This window comes from Xiphophorus hellerii, chromosome 1 (assembly GCF_003331165.1).
Source record: "Xiphophorus hellerii strain 12219 chromosome 1, Xiphophorus_hellerii-4.1, whole genome shotgun sequence".
NCBI lineage: Eukaryota > Metazoa > Chordata > Actinopteri > Cyprinodontiformes > Poeciliidae > Xiphophorus > Xiphophorus hellerii.
Genome location: NC_045672.1, coordinates 29,394,993 through 29,422,664, shown reverse-complemented (window position 1 = coordinate 29,422,664; position 27,672 = coordinate 29,394,993). Strand labels below are relative to the sequence as shown.

At 38.3% G+C, this 27,672-nt stretch overlaps 4 protein-coding genes and 1 long non-coding RNA gene across 7 annotated transcripts; 4 read left to right on the top strand and 1 right to left on the bottom strand.

Annotated features, from left to right (window-relative positions):
* Positions 1 to 493: 493 nt before the first annotated feature.
* Positions 494 to 17,494, top strand: ccn5 (cellular communication network factor 5). Of its 2 annotated transcripts, XM_032559068.1 has the most exons (6): positions 494 to 848; positions 2,592 to 2,808; positions 4,102 to 4,350; positions 6,846 to 7,087; positions 8,691 to 8,725; positions 16,613 to 17,494. In XM_032559068.1, the coding sequence occupies exons 1-6, from the start codon at positions 789 to 791 to the stop codon at positions 16,773 to 16,775; spliced, it is 966 nt and encodes a 321-aa protein (XP_032414959.1). In that variant the 5' UTR covers positions 494 to 788; the 3' UTR covers positions 16,776 to 17,494. The 2 variants fall into 2 exon arrangements, with proteins under 2 accessions (XP_032414959.1, XP_032414950.1); XM_032559059.1 differs by lacking the exon at positions 16,613 to 17,494 and having other exon boundaries at positions 501 to 848; positions 8,691 to 9,287.
* Positions 13,535 to 14,998, top strand: LOC116717624 (P2Y purinoceptor 1-like). The gene has a single exon (XM_032559128.1). It carries the CDS (start codon positions 13,726 to 13,728, stop codon positions 14,722 to 14,724), a length of 999 nt encoding a protein of 332 aa, XP_032415019.1. The 5' UTR covers positions 13,535 to 13,725; the 3' UTR covers positions 14,725 to 14,998.
* LOC116717647 (uncharacterized) lies at positions 15,398 to 26,750 on the bottom strand. The gene is made up of 2 exons (XR_004338776.1): positions 24,832 to 26,750; positions 15,398 to 15,639 (listed from the first exon to the last, which is right to left on the bottom strand). It is a non-coding gene; the product is annotated as an uncharacterized LOC116717647 (long non-coding RNA).
* Positions 17,595 to 18,969, top strand: LOC116717638 (P2Y purinoceptor 1-like). The gene has a single exon (XM_032559153.1). The coding sequence runs from the start codon at positions 17,925 to 17,927 to the stop codon at positions 18,915 to 18,917; it is 993 nt and encodes a 330-aa protein (XP_032415044.1). The 5' UTR covers positions 17,595 to 17,924; the 3' UTR covers positions 18,918 to 18,969.
* LOC116717596 (P2Y purinoceptor 1-like) lies at positions 22,672 to 24,894 on the top strand. Of its 2 annotated transcripts, none has more exons than XR_004338769.1 (2): positions 22,672 to 24,027; positions 24,170 to 24,894. XR_004338769.1 is itself a non-coding variant. In XM_032559091.1 (2 exons), exon 2 carries the CDS (start codon positions 22,935 to 22,937, stop codon positions 23,931 to 23,933), a length of 999 nt encoding a protein of 332 aa, XP_032414982.1. In that variant the 5' UTR covers positions 22,679 to 22,756; positions 22,894 to 22,934; the 3' UTR covers positions 23,934 to 24,894. The 2 variants fall into 2 exon arrangements, 1 of the variants encoding a protein (XP_032414982.1); XM_032559091.1 differs by having other exon boundaries at positions 22,679 to 22,756; positions 22,894 to 24,894.
* Positions 26,751 to 27,672: the final 922 nt, after the last annotated feature.

Sequence of the window (27,672 nt, the reverse complement as noted above, 5' to 3'; positions counted from 1 at the left end):
GTATTGTTGTTTCTAAATGAATATGAACTTGTTTTCTTTGCATTACTTGTGCTCTGAAAGCGCTGCATCTTTTTTGTTATTTCGACCATTTCTAATTTTCTGCAAATAAATACTAAGTTTTTGCTTGGAATTTCAGAGACATGTTGTCAGTAGTTCATAGAATAAAAGAACAATGTTTATTTTACTCAAACATATACCTATACAAAGTAAAGTCAGAGTTAATTTTAAGCAGTCTCTTATCTGTAAATAGCATTTTGTCTCAGCAATATATATCTTTAAAACAACTGAATTTAGTTACTTGATTATGCTATAAAATGGCACAATGTGCCTTGAAAACACACAATGCTGCCCCTTTAAAGGTTCCACACATCTGTCACTTATCAAAAATGACACGTCGGCTTCTTGTGAAAACATCTGGAACATAGATTCAACTTGAGTCACATCTGTCGCCATAAAAGCCTGGTTGTTACTTAAGAGACCAGTTAGCTGGTGTATTTTTTCCTCCAGTGAAGCTCGGAAATCTCCAAGCGCATGAGGAAAGGAAAAAACTCAGGGTGGAGGCATGTCTGCGGGTGGGGGTGTGTGTGTGTGGGTGTGTGTGTGGAGGTGGAAATGGGCAGCAGGGAGGAGGAATGTGAAACATTTCTGGTGCCGGACCAGAGGCTGTTTACACAGCAGTGACATCAGAGGCCAGACTTTATAAAAGTCAGCAGGCATGAGAACGAGCTCTTAGCAAACGGCTCCCATCCATCACACAGCAGGAAACACCGAGCGGCACCAGGATCACAATGGACCGACTGGATCGCTGTGTGATTATTCTGTCTGCGCTGCTTTGTGTGGCCACACAGGTGAGGCCTGCTCACACTCATCCACTTAGAACTTAAAATCAACGGTCAGGAAGTGGAAAAAGGGTCCAGATTAAAACAATAAGGTCAAATTTCGGTGATTTTTCTTTTAAATTATAAACTTGAAAATGCAGGAAAATAACTGAGGTGGAGATTCGATTCATTTATTAATTTGGTTGATGCTTATTTTAAGAGTCCGGTCAGTATTTCACTCAAATTGAGTCTAAATATTATTAAAAATTAATTTAGAATTCATATATCTGCTGATTATTTTTATCATGGATGAGCATTTGATTTTCAAACAAAATCAACAACACCCTAACTTTAAATTTAAACTTTTAGCAGATCATTAGCATGGAAACATTGTAAATGCTTTTACTTTATTATGAGGTAAATAAAAAGCACAAAAAATCTGCCTACTAAACATGACAAAGATATTTTTCAATAAACTTTAATCTTTGACTTCCAGTATTAAAAATGTCCTCATTATGTTTTTAATCAGCTGTTAGATGACATCATCCACAAATCTTAGTAAAGATTCAAAAATAGTATATTTAGACTCGATTTGAATGAATTATCATGTAGATAAAAAATCACATGGTAAAAAATATTTGTTCAGATTAAATTGTTGATCAGAATCTTTTGGGATTTTAATCAAGGATTGGGATAAAATCTGATATTTTCATACTCTCCAGAATGGGAAAGACAACAGAATCTGTTTTTACATTAAAACATTACATAACTCTGTGCAGATAAATGTGCCTTTCCAAAACCTGTCCACATACACTCAGAATAATATTTTTAAAGTTTTAAACAAGTGGAAATATGACAGAAAAATCTGCTGGCGAGTCAAAGTTGAACTTCTTCCACACACAGTTAGTTAGTCAAAGTCAGAAATCAGACTAATTCTTATTAAAAGCTGAAAACAAAGTATTTTTTTAACATGAACAGGGTGTAAAGTATTACTTTGCTACAGGAATAATTATGTTTTATAAAAGCAGGGCAGCCATATTGGATTTTGGGACCAAGGCTGTTGAGAAACCTCTGACTTTTCAGGTCAGACTTTAGGAATGGACCAAAAGCCAAAAGAAAAAAAGACAGAAGAATAACATACACCTGAAATACCCCTCATGTATTTTGAATGTATGTATTACTTTTCGTTGTAAAAATGTATTTACCTTTACTTTTTGTTTGTAAGATCTTGGATCTTAATCTTTTTTCCAGGACTTATTGAACTGCAGCATGCAATGGTATCCTAAGACCTGCAGAAAAAAAGAGGAGTAAGCTTACAACAAAAGATTCAGAAAATTTGAGATTAACCTGAGGATTTTTTTTTTAGAAAAAATACTTTCTTAACTCCAAAAATCAAAAATTTGCAAGAAAAAAAACTGGGTTTTTCTTATGCACGTTTTCTACTTCTGGAGGTCAGAAATTTCCTTCTTCTTTCTAGAAAATTTCTAAGATTAATAAGAAATTTTTTTACCTTTATTCTCGCAAATATTCCACCATACAGCTCATAAAGGTCCTTGTTTTTGTAAAAAAAAAAAACCCCAAAAGTTCAGATTTTAATCTAAAATTTTGGGGTTAGGTTTTTTGTGGTGAAAATTTACTCCATTTTTATCTTTACACACAATTGCTTTAATACAACGTCGTAGAACCCTTAAATGTTTGCTCCAACTGTCTGTTTTCATCCTTTGCATGTTTCATTCTCGGACCTCCTCACCATTTTTCGTGTTTTTCTGTCAGGTTCTGTGCCAGCTCTGCAACAGGCCCTGCCTTTGCCCTGCTTCTGCCCCTCAGTGCGCTGCGGGCGTCCCTCTGGTGCCGGACGGCTGCAGGTGCTGCCAGGTGTGCGCTCGGCAGCGAGGCGAGTCGTGCTCAGAGATGCTGCCCTGCGACAGGCAGAAAGGACTGCAGTGTGACTTCAGCGCCAGCTTCCCTGGGGACCCTGGAGAGTGTGTCGGTGAGTGAAAGACACACTTGGGAGGAATGACAGACCAAATCTGCATGAGTGAGCAACACAGACAGCGAATGTTTAGAGTCTGTGCAGCCGGGAGGAAACAAGTGAGGGGTGGCAGTGATATTCCAGGAAGACTAAATGTTTTTATTTCTATTTCCATGGCTCCTGTTGGCACTTTTTGTTTAATGTCTGTCCTTTGAGGGTAATGGATTGCACTAGCTGCGTTTCCATTAGCAAAACGTTGCTGTTATTCTGCTAATGTCGAAAAACACAATTTCGCAATTGAGGTATTTCGATTAAATAAGGAACACAATTAGGATCACATGTGAACAGGTTTGTTAACTACATAAGTCATTAAAAATGCTGCGCTATTATCCTCCCACCACTTCCTGTCATCTTCTTCGTCTTCTCCGTCAGTAGTAAGGGTTGCTGATTTCTTGACTGGTGCAAAATTCTGTCGATATTTCGCTAATGTTGAAAACATACGTAATTAACACAATTAAAATCACACATGGGTATGTGTGTTCACTAGATAAGTCATTAAAAATATGCTACGCCATCATCTTCATTTCACTTCCTGCCAGCAACATCAGGTTGTTGATTCATATAAAAAAATGTTTCTATTGCAGTTTTGCAAAATAAACTAATATTGCACATCATTCTAGCGCAAAACCCATAGTGTGTGTTTTTTTTGTTTCTTTTCTTTCTTTCTTTCTTTTCTAAAATTGGTGTGTTTCCATTAAGCAAATGTATTTTTGTGATACAATTTGCTCAACTTTATAGTAAATGCAGCTACTGGTGAAAGATAAAGGGCCTTGTTTTTCATAAGCATCAGCTGTCTGATTATTGCTGGTCATGTTTCCAGGCAATTGGGATGCAAAGTTTGAGCAATTTCTTAAAGATGTCACAAAAAAACAATATGCGAATTAGGCATGTTTCCATTTTATGGTTTGAAGCAAACCAACCAAGCCATGCAAAGCGTAATTTCATCAGATGTTGATACGCACGGCTGTAAAAAATGCAAACCGTACATCTTTGAAAAGTAGAAGTGGAGCCTTCTGCACAACAAAAATGCAGCAAGTGGTTTCTGGATGGTAAGTAAACAACAAAAAACTTTTCCATAGACAGGTAGTTGTTTTTGGAACAGCTCATTAACTTAGTGCCAAAAAACCAGCTGGGTGTTTTTTTAAGCACCTCGGCTGTTTTTGGTAGCAGTTGAGACCCAAATGTAAGTACAAAATCATGCTAAAAGTGAATTTTGATAATAGATCCCCTTTCCTGATGTTTTTTCTGCAGGTGATGAGGATCTGAGCTGCAAGGTGAACGGCATCACGTACCTCAACGGCCAGTCGTTCCAGCCATCCTGCGACTCTTACTGCCACTGCCGAGGCGGAGGAGTGAGCTGCGTGTCGACCTGTCCGCTGACGGGCCGCCTTCCCACTCCGGACTGTCCCAGCCCGCAGTTCGTCCGTTTACCGGGGAAGTGCTGCAGGGAATGGGTGTGTGAAAACCTGGAAAACACCGTGATTCAAGACGCCATTACAGGTAAGAGACACCTGGATGGGATGGATGAACACACATTGGATCAAATCCAGAAGAACATTTAGAATAAACCGAAAACAAACCATTCTGGAAATTCAAAGAGGTTGCAGAATTATTCAAATTCACCTTATTTAAAAAAAAAAACATTAAATTTTTGGGATTTTATGTGTTTGACTGACACAAAGGGGCGTGTAAATGTCAAGAGATGAGAAAATGAAAGAAAATAAGTTCTGTTCCATTTACTCTGATCTCCATAAATAAAATCCAGTCAGTTTATTAGAAAAAGGCGTCAGAGGTTCGTTGTAAAAAGAATTAATAAAGAAAAAGGAACGAAGATGTAGAAAAGATAAAAGGTTTCCTTTTTCTCCTTCTGTATCTTTCTTTCTGTTTCTTTTTCTCATTTCTGTTTTTGTTTCTTTTCCTGTTTTCTTTTTCTTCCTTTCTTTGTGTCTGAAATAATTTCCTTCTTTCTTTTGTTCTTTTTCTTTCTGTCTTTTTCCTTTCAAGTCATTAAATCCTCCTTTTTATTCTTTCTTTTCTCTTTTTTGTACTATATGTCATTCTTTTTTCTTCTTTCTTTCAATTAAGTAATTTTTTTTATAATTCTCTCTTTTTCATTTTTGTTCAGTGAATACAAATCCAAGCCACACTTTATACTTTCACAATTATGCACAATTTTATTTTGGTCTATCACCTAATAAAATACATTAATGCTCAGGGTTTCAACTTGCCAGAACATGCTTCATGCTATGATTAGCATCTGTTTACATTATTTTTAAGATGTGGAGAAAGAAACAGGAAAGTTGAATATGTTGACAAAGAACCGATTTTGACAGTTAGTAAGATTAAACACTTGAAATGTGTTAATTAATGAGCTTTAGTCGTCCAGCAGGAAGGATTTTCCTGCCCCATTTCCAGACTTTAAGCTAACATAAGCCGTCTGCTGGCTGTGGTTTTGTGTTTAATAAAATCACAAAGTTTTTATTCTGGAAACTGACAGCATAGTTTCCAGTGTTTGGGTCCGTGTGGCTTCATTTCTGTCGATCAGTTAGCAAATGTGTAAAATAATCGTTCAATCCGCTTTATGAGCTCTGTCGATGTCTGGAAGTTTTTACTGGAGCGTTTTCGCTTTAGACCAGGGTGTGTCCGGCCAAAGGAAAATTCCAAAAGGCCAAATATAAAACACATTTTTCCTCTTTTTGGGGGGTTCAAAACATTTCATTTTGTCACTCACCATGTTTCCTCGTTTCATAACAAAAACCGCAGCTGGGGAAGGTTTAAACACGTGAAGATTACGTTACTCTGTTAAAAAAAAGGGGAGTGAGTGTTTGTGCATGAGGCTGGTGTTGGGAAAAAGAAGCCAGTCTCACCACTGCAGTGAGCAACACTTCATTATGGAAACAACAAAGGAACATTTTGTTATTGTTGTGCTTGAAAAACATGATTTTGAGTCAGTTTTGAAAAGGAATGTAGTTTTTTTTTATAGTACAAGAATTAAACACATTGAGAGCAGTTAAAACGTGGCTCTTTAAACTTAGAAGAATGAATGAAGGCAAACAGACAATACATGTTTAAACTTTCATTTTCACCAGTTAACTTTTGCATTAAATCACAAAGTCTGACCAAAATGAAACTCCCAGAGTCCAGCTATGAGACACATGGTTTAGATTTAAAAACGTCTCTCCACCAGTCAAAGTTTCCTACTTTCACAAAAACATCCACAGCTGCGTTCTTATGAAGCATTACATTATATCCTGGAATATTTCCTGCAGCTGCTTTTCTCCTGGGTGGCTTGGAGCGGAGGGAGGTTCGTACAGGTACACGTCAAAAATTAGAATACCATTTTTAAAAAACTAAAAGTGAAAGTATTGTGTTAGAACAATTCATACAAGACTATTAAAAAATAAATGTATCTATCTATCTATCTATCTATCTATCTATCTATCTATCTATCTATCTATCTATCTATCTATCTATCTATCTATCTATCTATCTATCTATCTATCTATCTATCTATCTATCTATCTATCTATCTATCTATCTATCCCTCTGTCTGACTGTCTAATATACAAAATATATAAAAAAATATTATATATATAATTTTGTATATATTATATATCTGATATATTTTTAAATATATATATATAATATATAAAATATGTTACATATATTACCTATATTTTAGATATTAAAAAATATAGATTTATTTATTTATTGGATTTTACATTTATGACTTTATTGAAGAAGACTGTATGCCTCTTTTTTTTTATATAATCATGATTCTCTGTGGGGGGCACGGCCTCCCATTGCCCCCCCTGGGTGTTGCCACTGTGAAAACATCCCAACTTGACATTTTAAAGAAAATTTTAGTCTACATAAGCCTCTTATTCTAATATCTTACTATTTATCCCAAAGTTTATTGTCTTGGCGCCATGCTGACCAAAAACTTCATCCTGCAGATTTCTCCAACTCATTGTTTGTGTCTGTTTCTCTTCCAGCCATGAATCCAGGCAGGTCGGGGTCAACGATGGCAGGAGCTCCTGTCCTGAAACAGCTGGTCCTGCCAGCCTCCAGCTGCGTGGAGCAGGCCACCCAGTGGAGCGCCTGCTCCCAGAGCTGCGGGGCCGGCGTCTCCACTCGGGTCTCAAACCAAAATCCTGCCTGCAAGCTGCAAATGGAGACCCGACTGTGCAAAGTGCGGCCCTGCGGGGCCGTTCAGCCTGTGCCAAGGAAACCCAGGGTGAGCTCTACAACTCTACAAAATGTTTCAGATATTTATGAACAATTAGCATTAGGAAGTGTGATTATTAAAAAAATAAATAATAGAACAGAAACTAAAATGACTTGTTTTTATTGTATTTTTGAATTGCATAAGCAAAATCGAAACTTTTATGTCATTAAATATGTTTTGCTGTGCAGCAGTTCATAAATATGCAACTAGAAATAGAAATATGTTCAGTCTTCAATTTTCAGTCATTCAGATAATTACATTAGCTTACCAGAGACTGTGGTGTTGTTTATATTTAAGCTGCTGCCTGTAAGTAAAATTAGACAGTGCTAAAAGTTTAATTACATCTCCTGCTGCTTATGCGAAGAGATGGAAAGCAGTCGGGATTTGCCACGCAGCAGTAGGCAAACTTTTTCCTCCAAAACAGAAAACATATTTTCCTCTCTTACCACAGACGTCTTTTACTCACCACAAGGTTTCAGTGTTTGCCTCTGAACCACACAGTCTTTATCATAATCATTATCTTTCTCCATTTTTAGCTAAATTATAGATGCAGCAAGGAGTTACTATGTTTACTAAATTCCCTAACTGAGCATTTGTTTACAAATGTTGTATTTCCAAAGGTTAACAGAATGTAGTGCATGAACTGAAAAGAAATTTAAATCAAATTAGTGTTTGTTATGGCCGCCTTTTGCACTCAAAACAGCATCATCCATACAATTTTATTGTGCAACTCAGCTGGTAGGTTATGCAGAGCTAAGCAAAGATCTTCTATGGACGTAGATTTCCTCCGATTGTCCAAGTTTCTGCAATGAGATTAAGGTTCATGTTGTCACTTTGCCTCTTGTTTCTCTTGGCACCGAAGGTACTGCAGTACTTAATGACAATTAGCTGTTTGTTTGTGTTTCAGAATACTTTTGGGATCCATTTTGAGCATCCCAGCATAATGTGATGGATAAGCGTAGTATTTGCATGTATTTTCTTAGCGTTAGAAGCACCATTATCTTCATCTCCATTTATAGAAATCCTGCTCTAAATTAGGAAGGAACAAGCAAATGTGACTCAAATCCAACTTTTTCATGGACCAATTCTGATCTTTTCTTTCTTAAAAGAAATCAGATTTGTGCCACTTCCTACATCATAAAACTAATAACATTGCAAGTGTTGATGGTCTGAATGGTTGTGTTGAATTTTATTTGACTTTTAGTTCATAAACATGACACATGCGTCACAAAGCAGCACCAGAAGAAACCAGAAGTAAATCCAGACTTAGACGGTGATTGACAGAACATGATTTATCCCTTTCTTTGAAGGAAAATGTTGTTTTCCTTCATAATTCATTTTGTTTGCTGTTTCTGTTGTTTTATTTATTTTTGATATTTAAAATGTCTTCCAGTTCCAGTGTTAAATGTTCACTAGAATTTAAAGTTTATTGATACTTAAAAATGTGTTTTTGCATTATTTTGCCATTGACATATTTCTCAAAAATGGCCTCAAAGCAACAATATTATCATTTATCGCAATAACTTGTGGGACAACTTGTCGTCCAGCAAAATTTGTAGAAACTTTAATCTGCAAAAAGCTTTCTAATTTACCTATATTTTTGATTTCCCAGAGGGGACAGAAGGGTTGGTGCAAAGCCAGCTACAGGTCACCAGGTCCCATCCGACTTGTGCATCATGGCTGCTTCAGCACTCAAGCCTACCAGCTGCAGTACTGTGGCCAGTGCAACGACTCTCGATGCTGCACGCCGCACCAAACCTCCACCGCTCAGGTGACCTTCCGCTGCCCTACAGGAAGACTCCTGCAGAGAGCCGTCATGATGATCCACTCCTGCGTGTGTCACAACAACTGTCCCTACGCGCCTTACACAAACCCGGCTCTCTGGGCACACAGGCCCTGATTGGTCTGCGGAGAATCAGACGACTGATCTGATAGGCTGACTGGTGAAAAACATCACAAGGTTCAATGTAAATGAAGATAGACATGAAAATGATCAGAGGAAACTGTGACTGACCTGAACGAATGTTGATTTATACACCTTGATGAACTCTGCACTCTTTTGAAAGCTTCAAGAAGCTCTGGCATCTATTAAAGCATCTAGGTGCTCATTTTTATTCACAATTTAAGCAACTTTAGTTCAAAAACATTCTCTTAAATAGGAGCTATTCTGCAAAATTCCTATTTTGCACAGAAAAAATAGAAAATCTTGCTAAGTACTCTTGTCTAGTTTCTAGTGCAACTTGAAATAAGAAAAATAACTTATAAGTAAATTTTCTGCAAGTTATAGGAGCTTGTTTTAAGTAAATAATTCTTTAATATCGATGAAAGCGTACTAGTTCCATTGGCACACCATTTCACTTATATTATGGGAAAAATGTTTTGTTGTAAATGAAATAATCTGGCAGTGGAACTAGAACTTTTTCATCAATATTAAGTAATTATTGACTTAAACTGAGCTCCCTTTGTTTGCAGAAAATTTACTCATAAGTTTAGATATTTTGTGTTTCTGCAGTGACCATGTTTTTGTACTTACATTTGGGTCTTTACTGCCCCTCACATTACCTAGCAACACCAGCAGAACTCTGCTCGTTACCTAGCAACCCCAGTGGAACTCTGCCGGTTACCTAGCAACCCCAGAGGAACTCTGCCCATTACCTAGCAACCCCAGCCAAGCTCCAGCTTGTTTGGCTGTTTGACTGTACAATGGCTGCTGGAAAGACAAGTGTTTTGTTGTTGATTTACCATCCAGAAACCACTTGCTGGATTCTTGTTGGTTGTGCAGGAGGCTCCAATTCTGCTTTTCAAAGGTAATAAGACATAATTGCGCATCTAGTTGCAGCCATTTTCACATGTGAGCTTAAACGTTGAGTTGGAAGGCGTGGCCAGCAGCTTGTTAGGATGAAAAGTGAATTGAAACAGTTTGGCAAAGAAGAGGGAAAAGAAATGGATTTGTTTTCCTGTAAACCTGACCTTGGACCTAACTAGATTTAAAGTAATAGATATTTTAAATACTTGTTTGAATAGCTGAGCAGCATCTTTTGGAGCTAAAATGTAAATAGATTCTAGTACATGTACATTATCTGTTTATAGTGTATGTTAAAGAATAACTTTGAGCATTGATTTAATTTTTCCTGCAACCTCTAAAATGTACAGTTTTAAAGTCGTAATAGCAGTTTATTGATGTTGCACTTTGTTATTTTTTTGTGTATAATGTAAATATTTTCTAGACAGAAGCTTTTCTTCAAATGAATATTTTTATATCCTGTGTGATGGAGTTTTTTTCTAAATAAATTTAATGTTTTTACAAGTTTTGAATTGAATTTCTAATGAATATTGTGGTATTTTTTAACATATTTTACTACTTTGTACTGGTTCTGGGAAGTATCAAGATCGTAGATTGTAAAACAAATTGCTCTTGCATGTCAGAGCTGCTCCTTCTGTCAACTTTCAACCCTCCTAAAACAGTTTAATTGTGCCTGAAATGATAGCTGTAATCATCTTATGCTGACTATTCATTTGCCTTCAGACAAGGAGGTTTACAGCCCAAACCTTTCAGCATGTTCTGACATCTAGTGGTCGGAACAGTGTACTGCAGATGCAGAGCATTGGACAGAACATTCAACTTGAGATTAGCAATAAAATCTTTTCTTGTTGCAGCCTCAAAAACATATAAGGATGTGGTAAACTATGTTTTGAAACATTTTGTTCAGCTTTTAATTTATATTTTAAATATGAGGAAATTAGGCCAGCTACCAGAAGTTCACTTATAGTCATAATGGGCATGAACAGAATTAATTAAGGATTCATTTGAGGTCTTTTCATGTTGGACTGGTTGTGCATTTTTTTCAAACCAATATTTTAGTAAAGAAAGTTGATTTTTTGGTGGATTTTCTCTAATTCTCTGAAGATCCAAAGCAAAAAAGACCCTCAGTATGACGCTACCACCACCTTGTTTCACAGTTCTTACCGGGAGGGCGACGAGTGGAAAACCGCCTTTAAAACCCCGGTGGGCCACTTCGAGTACCTGGTCATGCCCTTCGGGTTGACGAACGCCCCGGCCGTTTTCCAATCCCTGATTAATGAGTTGCTGCGGGATTATTTGGATGAGTTTGTGTTCGTTTACCTGGATGACATTCTGATTTTCTCTAAGAACATGACAGAGCACAAACGACACGTCAGGTTGGTCCTCCAGTGCCTGCTGGAGAACAATTTGTATGTCAAGGCGGAGAAGTGCGATTTTCACGTGCCATCCATCTCGCTCCTGGGGTTCATTTTAGAGAGTGGGCGGGTGAAGCCGGATCCGGGACGGATTCGTGCGGTGCTGGAATGGCCTCCTGCCTCTCGTAAGCAGTTACAGAGGTTTTTGGGATTCGCCAACTTTTACCGGAGGTTCATCCGCAACTTTAGTCAGACCGCGGGACCCATGACCTGTCTTACCTCCATCAAGTCCCAGTTTTCCTGGACCTCGGAAGCGGATGCAGCCTTCTTGGTCTTGAAGCAAAAGTTTGCGGATGTCCCGGTGCTGATTCAACCGGACCCCACTCAGCAGTTCACCGTGGAGGTGGATGCCTCTGATTCTGGGGTGGGAGCGGTTTTGTCCCAAGTTTCACCCTTCGATCACAAGCTGCACTCTTGTGCCTTTTTCTCTCGCCGCCTGTCGCCCGCGGAGAGGAATTATGATGTGGGTGACCGCGAGCTGCTGGCGGTGAAGCTGGCCTTAGCGGAGTGGCGCCACTGGCTGGAGGGAGCCGCCCTTCCAGTCGTAGTATGGACAGACCACAAGAACCTATCCTACCTGCAGGCAGCCAAGCGGCTGAACCCACAGCAATCCAGGTGGTCCCTTTTCTTCTCCCGGTTTAACTTCCTCATCTCTTACAGACCTGGATCGAAGAACGTGAAACCGGACGCCCTTTCCCAACAGTAATCCTCGGACAACGAACCTCCTGTCGCCGACACCATAGTCCCGAGTTCCTGCATCCTGGGGCGGTGTCCTGGGACATCTCTGATCAGGTAATCACAGCTCAACGGTCCAATCCTGATCTGGGCACCGGCCCTCCGGACCGTATCTATGTTCCCCTCTCTGTTTGCCCCCATTTAATCCATTGGGCCCACGCCTCTCTTTTTTTCTGGTCACCCTGGCACCAGTCAGACCGTGGCTCTTATTCGACGCTCCTTCTGGTGGCCGTCCTTTCACAAGGATGTGAAGGAGTATGTTTCAGGCTGCTCCACCTGTGCGAGAAACAAGTCCCTACACCAGCCGCCCTGTGGTCTCCTGCAACTCTTACCCATCCCGGCACGTCCCTGGTCCCATGTTGCACTCGATTTTGTCACTGGCCTCCCGTCCTCAAAGAGTTTTAGTGTAATTCTCACTATTGTCGATCGGTTCTCCAAGGCCTGTCACCTGGTTCCCCTTAAGAAACTGCCGTCGGCCTTGGAGACCGCCATGTTGCTCATTAAACATGTTTTCAGGCTTCATGGAATCCCCACAGAGATCCTGTCCGACAGGGGGCCCCAGTTCGTGTCCAGAGTGTGGAAGGAGTTTTGTGGCGCGCTGGGGGCCAAAGTATCGATGTCCTCGGGGTATCATCCTCAAACCAACGGGCAGACCGAGCGCCTGAATCAGGAAGTGGAGTTTACACTCCGCTGCCTGTGCTCCTCCAACCCCTCCGCCTGGTCCGTCCATCTGCCCTGGGTAGAGTATGCACACAATTGTCACATTTCCTCTGCGTCTGGTCACTCCCCTTTTCAGTGTTCTCTGGGGTATCAACCCCCTCTCCTGCCCTCTGACGAACCGAGGAATGCCGTTGCGTCGGTTCACAGCCACATCCGCAAGTGTCAGCACATCTGGAAGGATGCCGCGGCAGCCTTGCATCGCACCGCTGCCCAGAACCGCTGCTTTGCTGATAGGAGGACGAAGCCGACCCCTCTCTATAGTCCTGGTCAGAGAGTTTGGCTATCTGCTAAGGATATTCCCCTAAAAGCTGCACCACGGAAGCTGTCCCCTAGATTTCTGGGCCCTTTTGAGATTCAGGAGGTGATAAACCCTTCTGCGGTCAGGTTCAAACTCCCGCCCTCTCTCAAGGTGCACCCCGTGTTTCATGTCTCCTTGTTGAAACTGGTGAGGACTAGCCCGTGGTGTCCTCCTGTTGCCTCCCCTCCCCCTGCCCGCCTCATCGATAGAGCTCCGGCCTATACGGTAAATAAGATTCTGGATGTCCGTCGGCGAGGTCGGGGGTTTCAGTATCTGGTAGATTGGAAAGGGTACGGCCCGGAGGAGCGCTCCTGGATTCCCAGATCGTTTATTCTGGATCAGTCGGTTCCCCTTCTGACGTCCGCTCTTCTCGATTCCTGAACAATCGTAAAACTGATTAAAGACAACCCTCTTAACAGTAAAGTCTGTTCTTCTGTGCGCACCTGCATGTAGGCAAGGAAACTAAAATCCAACATGACAAGCTTATGCTATAAAAAGGTAGATATCTACAATTCTTTGACTTTTGAAACCTTTCGACCGGCTCCACACAACATATTACCTAACTGAACTAGAGTTCAAGGAGTAAGTTGTTTATGATTGTTTTCATTCACTCTGCTTTCATTTTGTGAGCAAAGACACAGGAGAAGGACTGAACTAACTTGTTTCTGGAAACAAAATGAATAAAACTCACTGTCCTCGACCGGATAAGAAAGTTTTCGAACATACAGTCCTGCCTACTCTTTACATCTTGGTATTTGCTGTTGGACTGGTCCTGAATGTATGGGGAATGAAGTCTTTGCTGCATAACTGGAAGAAACTTCGGCGTATAAACATTCTTGTTCTTAACCTTGGACTAGCAGACATTTTATATCTGCTGACACTCCCCTTTCTCGTCGTGTACTACCTTGAAGGAAGCAAATGGATCTTTGGAGAAGGATTCTGCAAGGCAACAAGATTCTCTTTCAACTTGAATTTATACGGCAGCATCGGGTTCCTCACCTGTATAAGTGTGTACCGGTACCTGGCTGTTGTCCATCCAATGAGAATGATGGGGAGATTAACTACGACTCACTCTGTGGTCATCTCAGCTGTGGTTTGGATTCTGGTGAGTGTTCAAAGTCTTCCAGACATGTTCTACCAAAAAACATATCCAAACATATCAAAATGCTTTGACACCACCTCTAATGAACATATTGAGAGTTACCTGGATTACAGCCTCACCTGGACCTTCTTTGGATTCTGCATCCCCTTTGTCACCATTGTAGGTTGCTATGGACATGTGACTGTTGTTATCTGCCGTTCAAATATGATGAAAAAAGACCAGAAACGACAAATCTTAAAACTGATGGCTCTACTGATTCTTCTGTTCTCGCTTTGTTATGCGCCCTACCATATTTTCAAGAACCTCAGCCTGTATTCCAGAACCCTGAGTAATGAGAATCAATGCCCTAAGTGGGACTCTGGAGTCTTTATTGCCCGTCAGACAAGTCGAGGTCTCGTGAGCCTGAACAGTGCTCTCAACCCGCTGGTTTACCTCCATGTAAACGAGGATATGGGTGTTCAGTTCACACAGCTGCTGCAAAGATGTTCACAGAGTTTCAGTTGTTTGTTGGAGTCCAAATCCAGGTCTGTACCGGTACCACAGACTGAACAAGAAGCTGACAGTCCTCTATGACAGCAGGTGTAGTTTTTCTTTGTTAATCATGTCATGAGGTGAATTTTTTGACGCTCTGTTTGGTTTGTATTGTTCCAACTGGTTGATTCTAGAAAATTCCTAATTAACAAGTAATGAAGGTAAACATTTTAACTGTTGCTGCTGGAGTTAGGCCTGTCACCATGGCAAATTTTGCTGGGCGATAAATTTTCCCAGAAGTTGTTCCGATAAACAATAACATTGTTGTTTTGAGACAATTTTCAAGTAATATAATGGTAATAGCATAATAGTGCAAGAACACATCCTCAAAGATCAATAAACTTTAAATTCTAATGAACATTTAACACTGGAACTGGAAGACATTTTAAAACTATTAACCAAAGCAAAGCAACAAATATATTGAATTATGAAGTCTCTGTAAACTAAATTGTCCTTCAAATTAAAGGGCTAGTTGAGACCAAAGCAACACACTGAAGAGTTGTCATCCAGTTTTGGTATAAAAAGCGCGAGAAAAAAGAAAAACTGTAAATCAAGCAAATAAAAATGATCAAATGTAGCCGTGCGATGTTATTACACTAGATTGTCAAGTTAGAAGCTAAATAATATGAGCATGGGCAGCTTTTATTTTGAAAAGTCGACAGGCGGTGTGGAACACTGTGATGAAAAAGCCTGTTTTTGAATTATTATTTTCTGCTATTTGAATGCAGGTATGTGATGTTTCATTACTTTTGGTGTGGGATTATTTTATTTATTATTTTTTTGTCTTATTCATGTACTGTTTAAGATCATTATGCTCATGCTTGGGGTTAGTTACTAATTATTGTTGCAATTATTTTTATTTTGTAAGGTAAATGTGTTATTTTACACAAGTCGCACGTTCTCTTTTTGTTTGGATTCCGTGGGAGAAAGCGCTGTGGAACACTGTGATGAAAAAACCTGTTTTTGAACTATTATTTTCTGCTATATCATGCGATTGATTTATTGCTTACTGAAACAGACGTAGTTCAAATAACAGATTCTAATATACTGTGAAAATGGTTAAATGTGCAGTCTGTTTATAACCCTTTTTGATTTAATTTATTAGGCTATTATCTTTTTTCTTCATATTCACACATGGAGAAAATTCTAAATACCATCGTTTGAAAAAGTATTTGTCCGCTTGTATACTTCTTATTTGTCACACTCAAATTTTTAACATTAAACATTGCAATATGAAAGGTATTTTTGACTTGATGAAAACTGATGTTTGCAAATTACAGTTTTATGTATTAAAAAAAAGTAATTGCATCTTATACCCAATAACTGGTTTCCTGATCAGTTTATGAGTTTTAGAGACATTTTTGTGCTTACATGCAAAATAAAAAAGGCTGTAATAAAAATACACATTTCCTTTCTCTACTTTTAAGTAACCCCTCCATATCCTCACCACACCATAATGCCTTGGATAATATGTTGTAGATTCGGAGCAGATTTCCACTGGAGGTAATTATATATTCATAAATCCATCATCATTGTTTCTCAATCTTGACAGTGATTAAAGCCAAAAACTGGATGACAAAACATGATTTATCCCTTTTTTTGAAGGAAAATGTTGTTTTCCTTCATAATTCATTTTGTTTGCTGTTTCTGTTGTTTTATTTATTTTGGATATTTAAAATGTCTTTCAGTTCCAGTGTTAAATGTTCATTAGAATTTAAAGTTTATTGATACTTAAAAATGTGTTTTTGCATTATTTTGTCATTGACATTTTTCTCGAAAATGGCCTCAAAGCAACAATATTATCATTTATCGCAATAACTTGTGGGATAACTTGTCGTCCAGCAAAATTTGTAGAAACTTTAATCTGCAAAAAGCTTTCTGATTTACCTATATTTTTGATTTCCCAGAGGGGACAGAAGGGTTGGTGCAGGTCACCAGGTCCCATCCGACTTGTGCATCATGGCTGCTTCAGCACTCAAAGCCTACCAGCTGCAGTACTGTGGCCAGTGCAACGACTCTCGATGCTGCACGCCGCACCAAACCTCCACCGTTCAGGTGACCTTCCACAGCCAAGTTTTGAATTGAATTCCTAATGAATATTGTGGTATTTTTAACATATTTTACTACTTTGTACTGATTCTGGGAAGTATCAAGATCGTAGATTGTAAAACAAATTGCTCTTGCATGTCAGAGCTGCTCCTTCTGTCAACTTTCAACCCTCCTAAAACAGTTTAATTGTGCCTGAAATGATAGCTGTAATCATCTTATGCTGACTATTCATTTGCCTTCAGACAAGGAGGTTTACAGCCCAAACCTTTCAGCATGTTCTGACATCTAGTGGTCGGAACAGTGTACTGCAGATGCAGAGCATTGGACAGAACATTCAACTTGAGAATAGCAATAAAATCTTTTCTTGTTGCAGCCTCAAAAACATATAAAGATGTGGTAAACTCTGTTTTGAAACATTTTGTTCAGCTTTTAATTTATATTTTAAACATGAGGAAATTAAGCCAGCTACCAGAAGTTCACTTGTAGTCATAATGGGCATGAACAGAATTAATTAAGGATTCATTTGAGGTCTTTTCATGTTGGACTGGTTGTGCATATTTTTTCAAACCAATATTTTAGTAAAGAAAGTTGATTTTTTGGTGGATTTTCTCTAATTCTCTGAAGATCCAAAGCAAAAAAGACCCTCAGTATGACGCTACCACCACCTTGTTTCACAGTATTCTGTATGCTATGGTACAGTATTCTCAGATGCTAAAGCTTCCATTTGACTTTACATCTTATTAATCTTCAGTCTTCAATGCAATTTAAGAGCTAAAGCTGCGAAAGTAAAATGAAATAAAATGAGGTTTTTATTGCCTTAAAAATGAAGAAATAATCCGTAAGTGATGTACTGTTAAAAACAAACCACAAAACAAACTGATTTAATATTTCACAAAAAAGAGAGAAATCTTTAACATCGCATTTAGACAATTTCCATATGATGTTCAGCATAATGTGTGAAAAACTAATCTTGCCTGTGGAGCTTAGGATCTTTTTGAAATACTTTGTTTCACTTTTCTAAACATTTTCATATCTCATGCATGATTCAACCAATGTGGTTTCCTGAAAAAAATCCCCACCATGAACGTTATAAAACAGGAAGTGTCTAGACCATGTGCAGCGTATTTCTGTTTGTCTAAGAGCTGAACACCGGCACCAAGAGGAGAAATTCTCCTCAGCCCTGCCAACGAATAATGGACCCAACATCTTGTCCTAAAGTCGACTTTACCTTTCCACTGAATTTCCTGCCTCCTGTCTTCATCTTGGTGTTCGTTTTTGGACTCATAGCGAACGGATGTGGACTTGCCTCTTTGTGGCGCAACTGGAGGAAACTGGGGAACGTCAATGTCTTCATCCTCAACCTGGGAATTGCAGATATTTTGTATCTGCTCATGCTTCCTTTTCTGATCGCTTACTACCTTAATGAGAGAAGATGGATCTTTGGAGAAGCTTTCTGCAAGGTGACAAGGTTCTGCTTCAATTTGAATTTATACTGCAGCATCGGGTTTCTCACCTGTATCAGTGTGTACCGTTACCTGGCCATCGTCCATCCGATGAAAGTGATGGGGAGAATAACTGTGACTCATTCGGTTATCATCTCAGCCATTGTTTGGACTTTAGTGTGTCTTCAAAGCCTACCAGACATGTTCTTCCCCAAAAACTCAGAAAACAAGACTTTACAATGTGTTGATACAACCATGACTGAGCATGTTGATGTTTACCTGCAGTACAGCTTCATCTGGACAGTCATTGGATTCTGCATCCCGTCTCTCATCACGGTGGCCTGCTACGGACATGTGATCGTCCTCCTCTGCTACAAGGATAATGTTGACAAAGTCCTGAAGCAAAGAAGCTTAAAACTATTAATCATCTTGATTCTTCTCTTCTCCATCTGCTACATCCCCTACCATGTGCTCAAGAACCTCAACCTCTGGTCAAGAGTTCTTTCCAAACAGGGAATATGCTACAAATGGTTTAATGGAGTCTACATCGCTCAACGCATATGTCGCGGTCTTGTTTGCCTAAACAGCGCTCTCAACCCTCTGGTTTATCTCCATGTAGACGAGGATATCTCTGCTCAGTTCAGGCAGTTGTGCCAGTGGACTCGGCAAGATGCAAATCAGCTCTCTGCAAACATCCAAACTCTTTCCTCAAGAACATTCAGGAATACACAAGCTAATTCCTGATGTAGTTATGGGTTTAAATTGTACATATATTGTACATATATTTAGCTGTACATATATTTACATATACATATCTGCATGTTTTAAAATCTTTGCAAGGACTGCTCTTAAGTTGCTTTTTATATTAACAGCATTTCATATTTTAACAATTTATAGCATTTTATATTTTTATTTTTATTTTATCTACAACTACTCAGTGGTAGTTGTTATTGTGTCTTGTCTCTATGCTGTAACTGCAAAGTAATTTCCCTGCTGGGATGAATAAAGTACTTCTATTCTATTCTATTCTATTCTATAAATTGTGTTTGTTATATGTTTCTATGGAAATTACACATTATATTAAAAAATATCTACTAGATTGTTTGTGGTTTGTGGTGGTAGTGCTAAATGCACTGCTTATTCAAGTGTAAAGCTTAACTGATGTGTAAAAAACAGGATGCAGAAGGTTTGAAATAAAATAGCTGAATCAAATCTGTTGCACATAAAAGACATTTGCAACCCACCGGAGGACAGTCAAGTAGTTTATAAATATTATTAATACTTTGCACAGGAAACAGGAAGGATGTCAACTGCTCTGGTATTATCTCAATTTTAACATCCTGGTACTGAGTGATTATATTGGTGAATATTACACAAACATGCAGGAATGTCTAGAAAAAGTCAGAATTCATTTCCATGTTTTAAAATGTCAGCGTCCTGAAGATTAAGTCAGGTTTACATTTCAGCAACAAAGCAGTCCAAAGCAATTTACATGATAAAAACATCACATTGCAAAACAAAATAAGTAAAAAAATAATAAATAAATAAATTCTTATTAAAACAGCTATAAATCGAAGGCAGCTCTGAACAAACGGGGTTTAAGCTTTGATTTAAAGGAGCTCGGTGTTTCAGCAGTTTTGCCGATTCCGCAACCAGAAGACCTGAGAGGTGTGGAAGGTTGAAACAACCACAAAAAAATGATTTTGGTGCTAAGCTAGTTCAGTGATTTATAAACCAACAAAAGCATTTCAACATCTGTTCTTTGAGAGATCGGGATCCAGTGTAAGGACTTTAGAGTTGGGGTGAAATCCACTGATTTCCTACTTTCAGAGAAAATGCAAGCAGCATCATTTGTGATGTTTTTAGGCAGACACATGAAGACACTTCAGCAAAGATAAATGCAACTAAAGATAATCCCCTGGATGAGTTTCTCAAGATCTTGCTGGAACATTACACTGCAAAACACCAAAAGTATTTTAATCTCATTTCTAGTGCACATATCCTGCTACAGTTGAAATAAGACAAAACTAACTAACAGGTATATTTTCAGCAAGATAAAGCTCTTGCTTAAGTAAATAATCTCTTAATATCAATGTAAATGTTATAGTTCTATTGGCAGATAAATTTACTTATGACAAGAAAAGTGAAATAATCTTCCAATAGAACTATAACCTTTTCATCAATATGAAGGAATTATTTACTTAAAAAAGCTCCTTTATCTTGCTGATAAGTTATTGTTAAGTTGGTTTTGACTTAATTCAAGTGTACTAAGCTCCTTGTGACTGAAACTAGACAAAAATACTTGGTAAGAGTGTGTGTTTTTGCAGTCCTTAATCTTTTAAATGTTCTTCTGGTGATAAAAGGCTGACTTTGTAATTATCTTTATGTGTTTCTGAAAGTTCACCCAGATTTTGGGCCTGATCAGTCGTTTCTAGCTGAAATAACTGATATACCTGGTGATATTATCCATGTATGATTAAAAAAAACAACCCTGCTTCAGCTTTACAGATTAACATTTCAACATTTTCCAAATGACTCACACACAAACATACAGCTGACGCTGACAAATCCAGCTATTTTCCCACAGTTGTGTATTTCTGAGTTCCAGGCCATGAAAGAAAAACGGGAAATCCAAACACCGGGTTTAAAATTCAACACAAGCAGATAAGAAAAGTCTTAAAAAAAATAAACCATGCTTTCTATTGATGGGGCTTTAAGGTCACAGGGAAGGATTCAACCAGCAGCCCTGGCTCCAGAACCAGGCTCTGAAAGAAGAAATCGCTTTAAAAGCCGTTTTTTTTTTTTGCAACTGACACATCACATTTTCCCTTTTAGTGTTTAAAAATATAATTGTACCTCTGTTTCTCGGTTTCATAGCTCTGTCAACCCCCTCCCCCCCGTCCCTCCAAAACACCTTTATGGCTGCAGTGACTACGAACAGAAGGTGTGAATGCAGAATCTGGCCACAGTTACATCTGCAGCCTGCAGATAGTCAGGCATTCACACCTTTAATACACTGGTTACAAGGGATGTGAACTCTTCTGCATGTCTCTTCTTGCAGTTCTTGCATTGGTTTCCTTTGAGATGCGATAGTCTCCTCATTTCCTGTCGTAACACTTACAACAATGGAAAAATATGTGAGTGTGCTCTTCTGAGGTGGCGCATGTTAGATAACCACAACTGATGTTTTTAATGTGACAAACTAGAACAAATGCATGTGACATTGCAGTTGTACAGAAGCTCTGTACTCTGGCCTATTGAGAAATAATTGCTTTTTAGAGGTGTGAACGCTGTTGAAGTTTTAAATTTTACTCAGCCGCTAAAGTTTGATGCTATGAAGTTTATCAGAAACAGCCTGGGCTGTAAACTGTCACCCTGCACTGTTAATTCAATATTTGGAAGCTGGAACAACACAGACTGAATTTGTTCACTTCCCAATATTAAGATTTAAACTACTGCTCAGTTTGGCTATACATTAATATGCTAGTATACAGTAGATTTACTTCATTTTTCTATTACTACGCAGTGGCTTAAAATAAAAAAAAATTAAAACCTTTTCTCCATATAATGTATCATTTATGCTAAAATAAAACAATTCTGTTAAAAGGAAAATTAAAAATGTGCAACTTGGTTGAATAAATGTGAAAATGCTTAAATACTTCTTCTGATTTATTTCGACATTCAGTTTTCTTTGGTAGAAGTGGATTAACATCCTGCATCTTGACAATCTGCCAGTGAAATTTTCTTTTATTTATCTAATTTCAAATACATTTCTTGTGCATAGTGATCTTCATGTGGCTCCACAACTTCGATTTTCTCCTATCATGAAGTACTCATGATAGGTGGTGGAGAGGAGGACACTGAAGAAGGTTCTGTCTATTATGGACAATAAACAGCACCCTCTCCACCACATAGTGGACAGACAGCGGAGCACCTTCTCACATAGGCTGCTCCAGCTCCGCTGTCGTAGGGACAGATACAGGAAATCCTTCCTGCCACATGCCATCTCACAGTACAATAAAAGCTAAATCATTGTTCTGCACTAATCAGTCCAATTTTGCACAACTGCACTGTGGCACACTTGCTGTACATATATTTACATATACATACTGTATCTGCATTTTTTGAATCTTTGCAAGGACTGCTCTAAGCTGCTTTTGATATTGACAGCATGTTATATTTTATTTTTATTTTTATTTTGTCTACAATTGCTACTCAGTGGTGGTTGTTGTGTGTCTTGTCTCTATGCTGCTGTAACTGCGAAATAATTTCCCTGCTGGGATGAATAAAGTAATTATATTCTATTCTATACTCCTTTAAATACATATTTGAAATCAACACACATTTTGATTACTCTCAATTAAAAAAAAACTTTGTTCCTTCTGAGGAACAAAAAACACAGTTTGATTTTGTAAAACAAATTACACAACACCACATGCATGTAAAAATAATTGGTGATTCACTGATTTGTCTGAACGTGCCTTTCTCTGAATACATGGCCAATTGCCAACTACCTGACTTGCTTCCTGGGAATTGAAGGCATCGCCGCGGTTGAAGAGGTGTTTAGCTTATGCTATAAAAAGGTAGATATCTACAATTCTTTGACTTTTGAAATCTTTCGACCGGCTCCACACAACATATTACCTAACTTAACTAGAGTTCAAGGAGTAAGTTGTTTGTGATAGTTTTCATTCACTCTGCTTTCATTTTGTGAGCGAAGACACAGCAGAAAGACTGAACTAACTTGTTTCTGGAAACAAAATGAATAAAACTCACTGTCCTCAACCGGATAAGAAAGTTTTCGAACATACAGTCCTGCCTACTCTTTACATCTTGGTATTTGCTGTTGGACTGGTCCTGAATGTATGGGGAATGAAGTCTTTGCTGCATAACTGGAAGAAACTTCGGCGTATAAACATTCTTGTTCTTAACCTTGGACTAGCAGACATTTTATATCTGCTGACACTCCCCTTTCTCGTCGTGTACTACCTTGAAGGAAGCAAATGGATCTTTGGAGAAGGATTCTGCAAGGCAACAAGATTCTCTTTCAACTTGAATTTATACGGCAGCATCGGGTTCCTCACCTGTATAAGTGTGTACCGGTACCTGGCTGTTGTCCATCCAATGAGAATGATGGGGAGATTAACTACGACTCACTCTGTGGTCATCTCAGCCGTGGTTTGGATTCTGGTGAGTGTTCAAAGTCTTCCAGACATGTTCTACCAAAAAACATATCCAAACATATCAAAATGCTTTGACACCACCTCTGATGAACATATTAAGCGTTATCTGGATTACAGCCTCACCTGGACCTTCTTTGGATTCTGCATTCCTTTCGCCATCATTCTGGGCTGCTATGGACATGTGACTGTTGTTGTCTGCCGCTCAAATAAAATGAAGAAGGACATGAAACGACGATTCTTGAAGTTTATGGTTTTTATGATTCTTCTCTTTTCAATTTGTTATGCGCCCTACCATATTTTCAAGAACCTCAGCCTGTATTCCAGAACCCTGAGTAATGAGAATCAATGCCCTCAGTGGGACTCTGGAGTCTTTATTGCCCGTCAGACAAGTCGAGGTCTCGTGAGCCTGAACAGTGCTCTCAACCCGCTGGTTTACCTCCATGTAAACGAGGATATGGGTGTTCAGTTCACACAGCTGCTGCAAAGATGTTCACAGAGTTTCAGTTGTTTGTTGGAGTCCAAATCCAGGTCTGTACCGGTACCACAGACTGAACAAGAAGCTGACAGTCCTCTATGACAGCAGGTGTAGTTTTTCTTTGTTAATCATGTCATGAGGTGAATTTTTTGACGCTCTGTTTGGTTTGTATTGTTCCAACTGGTTGATTCTAGAAAATTCCTAATTAACAAGTAATGAAGGTAAACATTTTAACTGTTGCTGTTGGAGTTAGGCCTGTCACCATGACAAATTTTGCTGGGCGATAAATTTTCCCAGAAGTTGTTCCGATAAACGATAACATTGTTGTTTTGAGACAATTTTCAAGTAATATAATGGTAATGGCAAGAACACATCCTCAAAGATCAATAAACTTTAAATTCTAATGAACATTTAACACTGGAACTGGAAGACATTTTAAAACTATTAACCAAAGCAACAAATATATTGAATTATAAAGTCTCTGTAAAATAAATTGTCCTTCAAATTAAAGGGCTAGTTGAGACCAAAGCAACACACTGAAGAGTTGTCATCCAGTTTTGGTATAAAAAGCGCGAGAAAAAAGAAAAACTGTAAATCAAGCAAATAAAAATGATCAAATGTAGCAGTGCGATGTTATTACACTAGATTGTCAAGTTAGAAGCTAAATAATATGAGCACGGGCGGGTTTTATTTTGAAAAGTCGACAGGCGCTGTGGAACACTGTGATGAAAAGCCTGTTTTTGAATTATTATTTTCTGCTATTTGAATGCAGGTATGTGATGTTTCATTACTTTTGGTGTGGGATTATTTTATTTATTATTTTTTGTCTTATTCATGTACTGTTTAAGATCATTATGCTCATGCTTGGGGTTAGTTACTCATTATTGTTGCAATTATTTTTATTTTGTAAGGTAAATGTGTTACTTTACACAAGTTGCACGTTCTCTTTCTGTTCGGATTCCGTGGGAGAAAGCGCTGTGGAACCCTGTGATGAAAAAACCTGTTTTTGAATGACTATTTTCTGCTATTTGAATGCAGGAGCATTAAAAGTGCCTTCAGATCAGCTGTTGTCTGGCTGTTATTCCCCACAAAACACAACGCAGAATCAACTACGCTACACAAGCTTGTTTTCATTTATCATGCGATTGATTTATTGCTTACTGAAACAGACGTAGTTCAAACAACAGATTCTAATATAGTGTGAAAATGGTTAAATGTGCAGTCTGTTTATAACCCTTCTTGATTTAATTTATTATTATCTTTTTTCTTCATATTCACACATGGAGAAAATTCTAAATACCATCGTTTGAAAAAGTATTTGTCCGCTTGTATACTTCTTATTTGTCACACTCAAATGTTTAACATTAAACATTGCAATATGAAAGGTATTTTTGACTTGATGAAAACTGATGTTTGCAAATTATAGTTTTATTTATTAAAAAAAAAATTGCCTCTTATACCCAATAACTGGTTTCCTGATCAGTTTATGAGTTTTAGAGACATTTTTGTGCTTACATGCAAAATAAAAAAGGCTTTAATAAAAATACACATTTCCTTTCTCTAATTTTAAGTAACCCCTCCATATCCTCACCACACCATAATGCCTTGGATAATATATTGTAGATTCGGAGCAGATTTCCACTGGAGGTCAATATATATTCATAAATCCATCATCATTGTTTCTCAATCTTGTACTGAGCTTCTAGTATCAATATCTTAAAAAATGATTTACATCACTGAGTTAAAGTGGGAGACTTCTCATTAATCCAGTTTAGTAGTCCACGTTTAAGTAATGTCTGACAAATCATCAGTAGAGCAATGTTTAAATTAGCTATTCAACCACCCTGTGTTAGCTTAGCTAGTAGCAACAGTAGCTAATCTATCACAGCTTTCACTTAACAATAACTGCAAAATAAACATCAACCCTAAACACTTAATACTCTAGTGGACTGAATGCTCTGTTCTTTGTGTGGGGGATGTTTTTGCTGGTGGTGTCATCAGTTGCTATAGCAACTGAGTCTGCGTGTAGCACAGCCGACACAGAGAAATATGTTGTTTTGAGTTGTCTTTTAAAGTTTTTTTCCCTTTGCTGGGGCGCACTGCACTAAATTAATAATACGTAAATCTCCAGGTTTTGTTTAGTAAACGGAATTGTTCTACCGTGGCAGCACGGCTGTGGATGTAAATGAATAGCCTTTTTTATACCCCGCATTGTTGTGCGCATGTGCGAAATTTCCGGATATAAACAATAACACGCAGGCCATCCATAAAGTCACAAAACCATTAAGGACTGGATTATTCCCAACTCAAGCATTAGCTAGCTGTATAACCTGAGGGCAGGGATTTTTAGGGGTCTTTGTTTCTGTTCTAGTTGCACATTGGAAAGCCTGCCACTAGCATTGACAACACAAACCAAAAGAATTTCCTTTAAATTAAATTATATTTTATGCATTCAGACAATATGGTACAAATCATAATATGTGCAACTACCCATTTGTTTATTGCTACCACCTTTTACGTATTTGTGCTACACATCTTGTGGATTTTCAGGTTTAGGTTGGCCAACATATCAAGTTGCAATTCCAAACTCTGGGTGTGTTCTTTATGGCTATTATTACTCTGACTTCATAAATAGACACTGAATACGTCAAAATGAACCAGCTGAATTTCAGCTGTTGATTGTCACCTCCACCAAGGTTTTTTCTTTTGTAGTTTCTGAATAGAAACTACAAAAGTTAACCTGGGACGTTTGTAGCTTGATGTTAACTGAAAAGAAAAAAGTCATTATTGTTTGTGTTGGCTAGATTTTGCTTCCTTTGTTGTATTTAACCTAAGAAGTCAACTCAACAAATAATCACTAAAAATGTGATTTTGTTGCGCCATTAATCCAGCGTTTCTCAATTCCGGTCCTCAGGCCCCCCTGCCCTGGATGTTTTAGGTGTTTCCCTTCTGCTACACACCTGGATTGAATCTATGGGTGATCAACAGGTTTCTGCAGCACTTGATGGTCATGCAATCATTTGAATCAGCTGCTCTGGAATAGAGGCACATCTAAAACATGCAGAGCAGGGGGGCCTGAGGACTGGAATTGAGAAGCACTGCATTAACCCAACAAAATTTGCCAACGTTTCTCAGTCTTTCTATTTCATGCACTCAGTCAAAAAAGATATGTGCCTGCAACATTATTTAATTTTCAAGTTAGTATTTGTTGATTTTGCATGTTGTAACTCCACGGTACATTCCTGTAGACTTTGACCTGAGTCTATGAGAGCAAAACAGAATGTAACAATAGTAAACCCTTGCAAACTAGATGTTGGTCACTAATTTTATAAAAGTGAAATAAACATAAAAAGCAGCTAAAAATAGTATGAAGCTAACTGATTTCCAACATGTTACATGTAATTTACAGTACCTCACAAATTTGATTTTCGAATGATTACCCAAGGTTGTAAAACCAGTGATTTTATTTGGTTTTTATTCATGTGCTCAGTGACCAGACTGATTACTGTTAGCAGTATGAGCAGTTCACAAGAGCTTTATATGCATTTTATGAATTTAAGCACTTAATAAGCTTGCTTCATAAAGATTTTAGAGCACATTGTGTGACACTGAGTTATGAAGAATTAAGCTGATTTCTCACTATCTTTGTTACATATAGTAGTGTGGCCGGGGAATCGAGGTTGTGTTTGGTAAAGAGGAGCTGAATTTCTATGTTGGGATTTTGAATTTTGTTTCTCCGATTTGGACCTCAGAAATTCTGATTTCTCAATACATCTAAAAACAATTGATCACTCATAGATTTGTGTTTGTTTGCCATTCTCTTCATGCAGCCATAATGTGA